The sequence below is a fragment of the Asterias rubens genome, chromosome 3, assembly GCF_902459465.1.
Source record: "Asterias rubens chromosome 3, eAstRub1.3, whole genome shotgun sequence".
Lineage (NCBI taxonomy): Eukaryota > Metazoa > Echinodermata > Asteroidea > Forcipulatida > Asteriidae > Asterias > Asterias rubens.
This window is the reverse complement of record NC_047064.1, coordinates 5,771,591-5,784,481: the sequence shown is the minus strand read 5'-3', so window position 1 is coordinate 5,784,481 and position 12,891 is coordinate 5,771,591. Positions and strand designations below refer to the sequence as shown.

Genomic DNA, 12,891 nt, shown 5'->3' with positions numbered 1-12,891 from the left:
AAGGCATATTAATAGAAATCACAGACATTAATTAGTACTCATCTTTTTAATTAAAATTCAAAGGAACCAAAATAACTGCATTTTGATGTACAAATCTAGAAATGCAATAGCTACGCACCGAAGATGAATATAATAATGTTTCAGTTAAATTGCTGTTATGAGAATGTGTAAATGTATGTAAATAGCCAATGAATAAACTTATGACGTATGACTTACGATACCTGATTGGTCAGTATTGTGTTCTTATCAATAATCATTAAATTAAAATTATATTTATGTTGGCCCTGTGTAGATTCATGAAATGTTTACCCTCAAGCAGCGCCCCCTCCCGGTTGAAAGAAACACACAAATGAATGGTTCACCACATCAATAGCCCTGATGAAGTATTTAAAATTTTGAGTGATAAATTACCCATTTCTCAAAAACTACGCAACTTCAGAGGGAACAGTTTCTTACAATGTGTTCTACTATCAACAGCTCTCCATTGCTCGTTACCAGAAGCAATTTTTTTTGCTTTTTGCTAACAGTTATTTTTTAGTAAAAAATTACCAATAGTGTCCAGTGCTTTTAAGATCATGAATTTCTAAAAGACAGTGGACACTATTGGTAATTGTCAAAGACCAGTCTTCTCAACATATATGCATAAAATAACAAACCTGTGAAAATTTAAGCTCAATCGGTTGAAGAAGTTGCGAGATAATAATGAAAGAAAAAACACCCTTGTCACACGAAGTTGTGTGCTTTCAGATGCTTGATTTCGAGACCTCAAGTTCTAAACTTGAGGTCTCGAAATCAAATTCGTGGAAAATAACTTCTTTCTCGAAAACTACTTCACTTCAGAGGGAGCTATGCTATTTCTCACAATGTGTTATACTATCAACCTCTCCCCATTACTGGTAGTAAAGAAAAGTTTTGTGATGATAATTATTTTTAGCAATTAGCAATAGTGTCCACTGCCTTTAAAGGAACATTACAGAATTGGTAAGAAAAACTCGTCTAAGATCACAGATTTATATAAAACTGAAATGGTCATATCTGATGAGAAATAAGTAAAAGTGATATTTCCCGTTTGGAGTTTTCTTTTAATCATTTTCATGCAAACTGTATAATCTGTTGTTATCGGTTTCTCGTGACCCAGATGGCCGATCGATCTCAAACTCCTACTGGTTTGCCAGTTTATACGTATTATTGTGGATTACATTACACTACCAGCAAAGGTGTTTTGTTACCAAAAACCAATTCCGTAATGTCCTCAATTTCTAAATCAAAATTTTTTATTGGAAGTCAGTGAAGATTGCATAACAAAAACATTAAGGTAACAATGTGAAGAGTGCATTACAGAGACTTTAGTGTAGCGGGCTACCCGCATTGTTTTTTTCCTGACTTTTATTCTTCTTCTTCTGAAAAGATATTGGAAACTTATTACATAATTTTGTTTTTATGCGGGTTCGGTGGGTCTGCACTGTTGCAGTTATCTGTTATTGTACAGTGTGCAGTCATGTTAATGTGTTCCATGCACATATTATTTCCAATTCGATTGTTTTTTAATGTTTTCTAGTAACAACAGACCAAATTTTATGTGAAATTCACCTTGAGACAGAACGGTGGCCATTTTGGATTTTGCTATTATTTCAGTTCGGACTATCCCTTCTGGGATTGCAGTGGAAAGGAGCGATTTGAATGGTTTCAACACATTCGCAAATTATAGGAAATATTGTCTGTTAAAAATTAAAGATTACCCCAACAGATGTGCAGCATGTTTCATGGTAACAAAAACGAAGGGAGAAGACGGTGACAATTTGGCAAACATTTATGAAAAGAAGGAAATATGGGGGAAAAGCACGCCCTCTCGTGCTTGATTCAATGAACGCAACATTAGCGACTTGTTGTTGAGAAACACACTGCGCTGGTTGGTTAGGACGACCGAAAGTTAGCAAAACATTCAATCGTGTTAAAATGATGTGTCAAAATTCAACATTTTTGCAAACCTTCAATCAACAAAAAACACCTCCCATTGATTGCCTTTTTTCCAACTAATTAAACACTGTTTTTGAATAATATTATTAGCATAATTATTACAGCCTGTGGCTTTCTGTTTCTGCTTTGCATCTTTGGTTTCCCGTAATTTTCCAACCTTGATTAGCAAAACTTGGACTGCAACGTTGCAACAGAAAGGTCTATATGGTTTCGATTGGACGAACGAGAGGTAGGCCAACCATGAGGTGCGAGGTCCGAGAACGGGGGTGGCGGGGGTAATGTTGTTCCCCCAAACCACTTCCCTTAGTTTATACACACAGGCGAATATCTGTATCGGGGTATATAGACAACTCACAATAACTTGATCAAACTTTTAGCTTATTTATTTAGGATTTTTTGTTATGTATCATCCCTAAATAGGGATACACAAGTGCACATCAAGATTATTCTCAAATTCAATTTACATCACTACAACATCACAGAAAGAGTTGTTTACGTCATTACAAGTTCTCCATCTTGAATTTGACGATAAGGTAGAAGTTTTGTTTACGTAGAGATTTGCATGTTTAAATGGGGAGCATATGGATTGTGCGACAATCAGATGTGTAGAAACAAACGTAAATATAACTGGACGAGCAGTTTTAGTGTTCCCAAGGCTTTTTCTCAGTTACACTTCCCTCTGTTTTCAAAATATTGTCGGTTTCTTTTTAAATTCCACGCGAAGTGGGGCTCAGTGGTAGGACATTTCGTCTTGTTGTATCGTGGTTATAAAACTATCCGCATGCTGCCCCTCCTGTATCCAAAAGGCCAGGTAAACGCAATCACTCCGGAGGGGACGTGGTGGCTTAAAACAGAAACCAGATAGTCGTCTTACTCATCAAAACCTCAACCGATAGCCTCACCAGCCCCCAACCCCGCTGAGGGCGTTCTATAACCCACCCCACAGACCGATTATCCTCATCAGTCCCGCACTCCTTTCCTCCCCTGAGGTCTGCCTCCACGCACAGATGTAGAAACACAGATTTTTGTTTAGTTTATAAGTATCACTGGATCTCCATGGCGTATCTTTAGCCGTATGTTATCCTCCTGCCTCCGCCATTAAGACAACAAGATGGAATATAATCCCGGGGAAATTACGCGCAACCCCGGAGTGGTTTCTCAAGAGTGGTTTTCAAACTACAGGGGTCAAAACAAAACGAAATGCCCTCCCTTCCTTATCGAAGATACAACAAATTGATGTTCTTTAATTACCCATGTCCGGTCAACTACGGGTGTTAGTTACAATTCAATGGCAATCAGGTACTGGTAATGATTGGGGGGGGGGGGGCTGACGTTTCCCAATACTCGCCTCTGTGCCATTCAATCCCATTTCAATTATATAACGGAAATGTAAGATGTAGTTAGCCCCCTATACTTTGGGTGTCCACGCTTAGGGGTCAATCTTGTCGATACACCATGAGGGTCAGCTCGGGCGGCCGGCCCCTCGGGGAGGGATCGACCGATCGAGTAAAAAGGCACGCTCTGCCTGCACTGTCTAAGTGGCCAAAGCAAGGATAATCACGGTTCAGAAAATACTTAAAAGATAGACTTGGACGGGAATTATCACACCAACAAGAATTGCAAGGTATTCCCGGTTATTATAAAAAGTAGAAGTGACATGTAAGTGATGAGTGTTTAATACAATGGGTACAAGCGGCGGGCGATTTAAAACAATGTCCACGTTTAAGGCCCGCCCAAAGGCAGCCCCATTCCGATTTAGTCGTGGTTAAAACGACATTCAAACCAGTATTCAAAACAGTATAAAATGCCGACTAAATAATTGATGATTGTATGAATAATTCTTAAGGTTTGTGTAATAGTTTTATATCCCACTCTCAATGTAAGAAACAGCCCGCAAAATGATGTTTTTTATAAGAAATAAAAGAAATTTAAGAAATTACACGTGGGATTTAAAATACCCCAATTGCAGTAGGCCTACTGCCTATAAATAGTATATTTGACAATCAAAGTAAGCACATAATGGCATCCACACAGTCCATGCAAAACAACCGTACATATAATACAGTATAACCAACCGCATTCGTTATTTCACTCAAACGTGGCCACCAACTTGAGGCAACAAAATCATTTTGTTCAGCAGAATTTCTTTTGGCAATGAGAGATTTGAATGTACTTGTATAGCGCGCGATCAAAAATCCCTGTGACAGTAACATAGTGCGCCCTCACGCGGACTGGATTTTCATAGATCCGACAACACTGCCAAATTAATTGGACCCGTGTCCGGCTACGGCTGCTGGCTCCTTAGTAACACCATTATCAACAGTCGTATCCACAGCTGCAGCCGCCAACACAAGCGAAACACTCAAATAATTATGTCAAGCAGGATTTTGTAAATCATCATAGAGTTGGATAAATAAACACAAACACAATGTGCAGTTAATAGTATCTCCTGCTTTAATTTAATTTCTGTGCGAGCCCTCAACCCTTACACCGGATTAAATAATTATAAATTCGTAATATTTTATACACCTTGTGTTGGCTTAAAAGTTCAACTCCATGCCTGTACACTTTTCCAATAATCAAACCGGGATTGCTTGACAAAGAGCACTTTAACAACTTTGGCAGCAAAAACATCCCCTTTAAACTTGCCACACACCTCCTGTTTAATAACATGCACAAAGTCACTAGATGTTTTTACAAACACTCTGCTCTTGATGAAAGGTATAAATTACTTTACCTTTTTGGGGGAAGGAAGTTGGAATGTTATCAGGGCGTTCAACATTTTAACTTGGCTCCAAACGTACATATAAAACTTTAGAAAACGCAGTTTTTGTTTATTTTAGTAGTCAAAAACTCATAACAACAGTACAGATAGTTATACAAACAAAAAGTCTGCGGGCATATACTTATATATATATATATTGTACCTTGTTTGCTTTATGATTCTTTTCCCTGAACCATTCTTTGGTCAAGCGGGATTAAAATTCAATAAATAGACAAATTTCGCACAAACAAAATTGCATGTCACTGAATAACTTGAAAACTCAATACAGTACATAACACTTGACTCAATATCTTTCAACGTAATTTGTACTGGATCATCACACTTGTGCTTAGCAATTAAGATCAATTTATTTTAGCTCTATGTGAAATTGACTATGGCCTGCTCTGACCACGATGTATGACAGTCCCCCTTTAAAGATGAAGATGACCATCAGGGTTGTAGTATGACCAATGTTAATAATAATTTGGGGGGGGGGGGGCTAATCGTCCTTACTCGCAGCTAGAGCTGAATTGCGAAGGACGCGGCTACAATGTGTTCGAGAAGCAGGCATGCAAGGGCGCATTCATCTGCCAGCCACATCAACTCATTATGACCACGGAGCACAGCCAAGATCGAAAGTGTTTGATTTTTTTCCTGAGGGAGGAAAACCGGAAAATCTGGAAAACCCTTGTGGCAAAGCAGAGAACCAACGCACAACTCAACTCACATAGGGCCCCGACCGAAATCGAACCGGGGTCACCTTGGTGAGAGGCGAGCGCTTTACGCACAAGCCAACCGTGCCACCCACCATGTTAGTGGTGGGCAATAAATCTATTTTATTTTAAGACCACCAATAGGGAGCGGACTAACAATATTATTTGTGTTTAAACATGGGACCATTAATTATTGCTGAAGTAGGGCATGGTCTCCAAACTGTTTGTGTTATGGAGGCGAGTCTGTGACAGACATTTGATACTTCTTATCATTTCTATAGCTGTGTCTCAGATCAATTCACAGTCGACAGTTTTGAAATCTGTGCTGGGCGGCACAATGTATTTTTGTTCCAAGTGCTCGGTAAAAATTGTGAGTCCGAGACAGGCCGCCCAGCACCGCCCACCGTGGCTACAACACTGATGACCGTTGAAAAAGAAATATTTTATGTCGTAAAAAAAGAATGTGTAATTTTAAAGCTCTTCTTCTCATCTATTTGATTAGCTAATAAACACAATTTTAACTTTTGGCAGGAAGTGTTTTGCTTTGGCATGAGCCATTAGTTACAGTATGCTGTAAGATTATAGATATATTTTTGTATAAACAATTCATTTAAATATTTTGCAATACTTTCAAGACAAATTTTGTAACAGTGCATGAAATTGGTTAACACCATGAAATTCTTTTGACTAAAAATCATGGCACCATGTATAAGTAATAACATGTGTAAACTGTTCGACATAAAAAAGTAAATAGTTTCAATACTGGATGAGAAAAACTACCATTGTAGAAAAATTGATAAACTTAGCATTAAATAAACTGTTTTAAACAGCAAAAAGAAGGAATGTAAATTTAAAGGTAGAATTGTCAGATAGAATTCTTTGTTTAAAAGTGGATAAGAGAAAAACAAACAGTTTTTCAAATCAACGAAGAGAGTAAACAAAACACCAAAAACTTCAGGCACACGTGATGAACTTCTATACTCGTCAAAGCTCAGACTTTTCAGCACTTTCTGTCTCTTCTGATTCAGAACATACACCTGTGACAAAAAAAGAAAAAAAGAAAAAAATAGAAGTTAGGCTACTTTTACTAAATGTTATGGGGTGTTACAGCTAAGATTATAGATAGATAAACTGGTTGATTAAACTCTGCCCTTACAACAACTTTACATAAGGCTAATTATACTAAAGGTTAGAGGCAGTGGACACTATTGGTAATTACTCAAAATAATTATTAGCATAAAACTTTACTTAGTAACAAGTAATGGGGAAAGGATGATAGTACAAAACATTGTGAGACACGGCGCCCTCTAAAATGACGTAGTTTTCGAGAAACAAGTCAATTTCCACGAATTTGATTTCGGGACCTCAGATTTAGAATTTGAGGTCTCGAATTCAAGCATCTGAAAGCACACAACTCCGTGTGACAAGGGTGTTTTTCCTTTCATTGTTATCTCGCAACTTCAACGACTGATTGAGTTCAAATTTTCACAGGTTTGTTATTTTGTGCATATGTTGAGATACACCAACTGTGAAGACTAGTCTTTGACAATTACCAATAGTGTCCAGTGTCTTTAAGGGGTGTTACAGATGAGATACATGTAGATAGCAATATAAACTGAATTATTTAAAACTGTCCTCACAACAACTTAACATAAAAAAAAAAAAACCAAAAAACCAACAACAATAATACAGTATTTATATAGCGCCAAAATTCATGAAAAACTAAGCTCAGCTACGTATATGGTGCTTATTGTAAGTTTGTGGTAATCCAATAAAGACAACGATTCATGTACCGGTAAATAATAATACCAATGGGATACTAGCAGTAAAGTGGAATAATTTCAATGGGAAAAATTAGAATGTTAATTTAGTTTTACTCATACATGGATGAGTGACAAGTGGTTAGTTGTTGTTTGAGGTTTATTGCAAAATACATCCACAAACTCTGCAGGTGGGATGCGAACCAACAACTCCTAAATTCTAGAGCAGATGTCCTAACTACTAATCATTAAGCCTCTTATTATAGCAGCAAGTACTGCGAATATTAATTTGATCAGACACACTTCTATTGATAGATGAAACAATTTCATTGGCATAGCAACCAAGAACGGGAAAAGGAGAAGAGGCAGGCAAAGGAGAAGAGGCAGGCAAAGAAGAAGATACTAGTAAGAAGGAGATTACATTACATCTTATACATAAACGGTGGATATAAACTGTAAGATAAATAGTGTCATCATGAGGAGGGCTCAGCACTGCACTGGCTGAACACAGATAAAATGATGATGGTGATGAAATGTAATCTGAAGTCAAAAAGAATATCAAGACAGTGAACATCATCATCATCATCCATTTATTTCATTGCTGTCCTTACATTTCACATTTCAAAGAAGAATTTGTCATTGCATCAGGTTCAATATGCACAGTTATACACAGTAAAAAAAATTGTGGATGATTTAAAATGATTTTATCGATCAGTAATACACATTAACTTTAAATAAGCAGTAAGTAGGACAACAACTACATGCAGGTTTAGGTGAAGCAGAGGTTTTTGTTCATTAACCTATTGACAGATAAAACAACAGAAAATACTAATGGATAATTTGCAATGATTTTATCAATCAGTAATACACATTAACTTTAAATAAGCAGTAAGTAGGACAAAAACTACATGTAGGTTTAGGTGAAGCCGAGGTTTTTGTTCATTAATCTATTGACAGATAAAACAACAGAAAATACTAATGGATAATTTACAATGATTTTATCGATCAGTAATACACATTAACTTTAAATAAGCAGTAAGTAGGACAAAAACTACATGTAGGTTTAGGTGAAGCCGAGGTTTTTGTTCATTTACCTATTGACAGATAAAACAACAGAAAAGACTACAGAAGACAGGAAAAAAAACGTGCTGAGACTTACCAGTGATTTCCCTGCATATGTTTTCCTTATTAACAAGCTTTGTTGATGTGATAGATTGAATGATCTCCTCTTCATGTTCCTCAATAATGTTTTGACACTAAGATGTAGAAAAGAAGGATGAGAAATGTTATAATAATATTTCAATGGAATTTACATTTTTTTACCAGACATACAAAAGTACATTAAATCATTCTTCGGATAATACTAAAGCCACAATTTTGTTGAATATCGGTGTGCCATATGATGTCGAATAACAAGTACATGCAAGAAACACCTCAAAATTGGTTCATGGCCGGTTTTATAAAGCTGTTAGCAGAAAATACTGCTCAGAAAATTATTTGAGCGAAAAAAAAAAAAAAAAAAAAAAAAACACCAGGTTGGGCACCAGTTGCAACAATACAATCTCAAGTCTGGTACCCTATTTCTACCCAGGAATACTTTTCTGTGAGTAGCCAATGTTTGTACTTGACCGAGAATATATCTATTCCCTCTGCAGACAGGATGGCAGTCTATCGCATAATACTCCCCAGCTCTCACCGATACCCATACTCCTGGGTGAATTGAAGCAATGATACAGGGCCTTGCTCAAGGATACAAGTGTCGCGACTGACCAGTCTAGGATTTTAACCCATATTCTGTAAACTACAGAACTTGAGTCCACAACCCTAAACCGCTCGGCCACAACACCCCACTCTCATGCAAAAAGCCTGGTTCATACTTCCTGTGAATGTGAATGCGAAGCAAAGTTGATGTCACAAATTCGCAACAAATAATTCGCAGCAATTCAACTCTGCTCAACTTACTTGAGAATATCCCTCTGCGAAGGGACTGTTGTGACGTAAAATTTACATGTACATCAAATTCGCTTCCTATTGGCCTTCGCATGAAGTATGAACCGGACTTAACTATTATCAAAAGGGTGAATAACAAATAAATAACTTTTGATCAAAGACTTACAGCAACTTCTAATGCTTTACTGATGCCTGCATTAATGCTAACGTGGGTCAACTCTAGAGTGTCTTTGTCGTTCCTTGCGTTGAAGCGAACAAATGTTTTGATTTTGGTCTCTGGATCTACTCTCTCAGCGTAGTCTTTCAGCTTGCCGCAGACACTCTCCATTTCGTCAAGTAAATGAACCTCTGATCCGGCAAATGGAATCTATGTCAGAAACGAAATGGTCATACAAACGTTCATTCTTTCATTCATTCATTCATAAATGGTTTATTCTTTAGAAACAAATCTCCCATGGCAAGCAAGGGTTGAATTACAGGAAAAAGAGTATACCCAATTTAAAAAGAAGAAAATTACATGACAAAATTGAGACATAACAATTTGTTAAAGACACTGGACACCTTTGGTAATTGCTAAAGACCAGTTTTTTTACTTAGTGTATCTGAAATATGCACAAAATAAAAAAACCTGTACAAATTTGAACTCAATTGGTCATCAAAGTTGTGTGCTTCAGATGCTTGATTTCGAAACCTCAGCTGAGGTTTCAAAGTCAATTTAAATATTTTACTGAGAAATTACTTCTTTCTCAAAAACTACATTACTTCAGAGGGAGCAGTTTCTGACAATGTTTTATAATATCAACAGCTCTCTATTGCTCATTACCAAGTAAGTTTTTATGCTAATACTTATTTTGAGTAATTACCAATAGTGTCCACTGCCTTTAAGGAGAGAAAATAATTAACAATAAATAAAACAAAATAGAATAATAGTGAAACAGTAGCCTGGATAAAAATATTGTAGGCACAGCCCAGTGAAATTTCGACACCATCTTGAGAAAGTAAGAAAACAAACTAAGCACTCGCATAAAAAGCCCAATACTGCAATTACTTATTTGACTTTAAAAATACTTAGCTGATACTTGGTTTGTAGACACCCATGTACATACTGACCTTTTTGACTTTCTGTCGTCCCTGGGGGTCTATCCTAAAACCCATTTCTATTGTCTTCTTAGGATCTACTTCCCCAATGGCAAACTCTATTTCATCCACAAGTGCCTGGCATGCTGTGAAGGTAGAGAGTATAAGATACATATAAGATACATTATGTTACAGTTGGGGCATGGCTTAGCAGTTATAAGAACCCCGGGCCCAAGCAATGGTGTTGCTGATCAGCATAGTGTGGGTTCGAGTCGCGGTAATGTCACTAGTTCCTCTTTAGCAAGATAATTAAGCTTATTTAAAAAGAGCAATGCTCAAAAAGGCATATTAACCTACATGTACAGCAACTTAATCTGAAGAAATGCAAAACTGTTGCCTTTCAGCAATTCCATAACGTGATGGACACAACAACAATGAAAACAACTTTGAAGCAGATTTATAGGCCTACTTCTTAAGCCATGTGTACAAGTATAATTGTTCGTAAACGTTGTCAAAGTGAATCATCAATTGTTACTTCAGGCCTAATGTAGGCCTACCAGTTTCCCCTAATTATAAATTTACATCATTTTAATTTCTCATTTAAGTGTTTAAATACACACACATAAAACCAACAAAGATCAAATCAACAAAAGGAATGAGCAGAACCAGCCAGAGCACTATTCCAAGAAACAAAAGTTTCCATTGAGGAGACTCCCCTTTCTAGCTAGCACACTGCATTGAGCACAAATGAGTTACATGTAGAAGTTGTCAAGCAAACAATTGATCATACAAAATGGGCAAACAGGTATTGAATTAAAAACCAACAGTACCAACAGCAAATGGTGTGGTGCACTGTGCTTTTGCTGTGGTGCCCTTTTTAAAAACTCTGATACAAATTTACATTTTTCTCTGTACAAGTGCCTCTTACAATACAAGAGGAAAATTGACGAGGTCAAAATAAAATTTTAAAAACTCCAAAAAGATTCAAGATATGCACAGTAAGAATAGAAAAATATTTATCTGATAAACAACTTTCAAATAGGAGAACAAAGTTTAAGGCCTGGACTCTGTTTTCATGAAGTATGGAAGTAAATATAAGTTTGAATGAAAAATAACATCATACGAAACAGATCCTAACATGTACCTCCACAATAGAGTTCTGCATCTCGTTTAACAGCAGACACTTGGCGTACGGTCAACAGGCAGCTCAACAGCAAACTGAGGACACAAATCAGGGTACTGCAACTGGTGTCCATTGTCCTGGTGATGTTCTATCAAATATTTAGAACAGAAACAAACCTGAAAAGTTATAATCACATTTCATAATCCGGACGACAAATCTTGAGGAAGAACCTGCCTAGCGATCTTTTATCAAATATTTAGAGAAGAAAAATAGCCTGACCTAGCCCACCTTGTTGGGCTGTATGGCTCTCTTTTAACATCAGTATTACTATTTATAAACAAAATAGACCGATGTATGTATTATTGTTAAAAGAGAGCCATGTATTTATAACAGCAAAGCCAACAAGGTGGTTGAGGTGGTACACCATGATATATGATTACAGGTGTTAAAAAAGAGAGAGCCATCATCCCAACTAGCTGACAAGAGCCCAATTTCATGACTCTGGTCACCGTGTGTAAGCAAATAATAGTTCGGTTTGCGAACTCCGAATTCTGTGTACTCCACGTTACTACAACCATAGCCTATATGTACGGCATTCTACGCTTACCTACACAGCTAGCGCAGAAGCTAATATTAATAAAGCCTTTAAAGGTGATAACAGGACTACGTATATTAAGCGCAGAATTCGATGGGGAATAAAACCCAATGAAATTAGGCTGGACATGCTGGAACCGTCATGCACTGGGCTGAAAACAAAGTTTTGTTTTTTAACTGCAAGTTCTGTGCTGGAGATCTGCTTTATCTCTTCTTTAGTTTTACATTACAATTACTCCTAGAACTATTTCGGTTTCGTCCGGCTATCGGTACGGGAAACGATAGCCGGACGAAACCGACATAGTTCTAGGAGTACATTACAATGACCCAATTAATTCTATCTTAAATTAAGTTATTCCTTAATTCCTTATTTTTACTACTTTTGCTTTACTCCATAGTATACATGATATACCTGTATTCTGTAACCTAAGACCCCCTACAACTGTACAACTTCTTTCTACTAAGTTCTACTTCTACTGTACAATTGTAATTTTTACTTAGAATTTAATTTGTATATGACGAGTATAAACAATTATAATCAATTTAATATGTTTAGGCGCCCATCTTCTCCTCACTCAGCACGCTCAGCAGGAAATCCTAAAAACTGCAGAAACCAGAACTAAAATGTTAATGGCAATTACTTATTCGATTCGTTTTAAAAATTTAATTACTTATTCGTATTTGTTAGAAAAGAGAGACAAACCAGCAATATGTTTCTGATGACAAGCCAACAACACAAACCTTTCCGGTAACTACATCAATCTTTCAAACGAACTGGTTGTTGTTTACTTGTTGCACTTGCAGTTCTTGCGGTGAAAATATTTAGTGAATTTATCTTTGAAGATGAACAATTTAAAATTCGCGCAAGCCAATTGAAAAAACTGCGAGCGCGCAATATTTTGGAACCTAAGTTTGCCCACGCAAATAAATATT

The 12,891-nt window shown here is 36.8% G+C and overlaps 1 protein-coding gene across 2 annotated transcripts; it reads right to left on the bottom strand.

Annotated features, from left to right (window-relative positions):
* Positions 1-5,518: 5,518 nt before the first annotated feature.
* Positions 5,519-12,780, bottom strand: LOC117288229 (protein canopy homolog 2-like). Of its 2 annotated transcripts, none has more exons than XM_033768998.1 (6): positions 12,700-12,780; positions 11,386-11,512; positions 10,275-10,387; positions 9,331-9,531; positions 8,374-8,470; positions 5,519-6,491 (listed from the first exon to the last, which is right to left on the bottom strand). In XM_033768998.1, the coding sequence occupies exons 2-6, from the start codon at positions 11,495-11,497 to the stop codon at positions 6,439-6,441; spliced, it is 576 nt and encodes a 191-aa protein (XP_033624889.1). In that variant the 5' UTR covers positions 11,498-11,512; positions 12,700-12,780; the 3' UTR covers positions 5,519-6,438. The 2 variants fall into 2 exon arrangements, with proteins under 2 accessions (XP_033624889.1, XP_033624890.1); XM_033768999.1 differs by having other exon boundaries at positions 12,662-12,746.
* Between the last annotated feature and the right edge of the window lie 111 nt (positions 12,781-12,891).

Coding starts and splice junctions, on each gene's coding strand:
- LOC117288229 (XM_033768998.1), bottom strand. CDS start 11,497: ATGGACACCAGTTGCAGTACCCTGATTTGTGTCCTCAGTTTGCTGTTG. Junction 9,532..10,274: donor GACGACAGAAAGTCAAAAAG/GTCAGTATGTAC, acceptor TTTCTGACATAG/ATTCCATTTGCCGGATCAGA. Junction 8,471..9,330: donor GTAAAGCATTAGAAGTTGCT/GTAAGTCTTTGA, acceptor TCTACATCTTAG/TGTCAAAACATTATTGAGGA.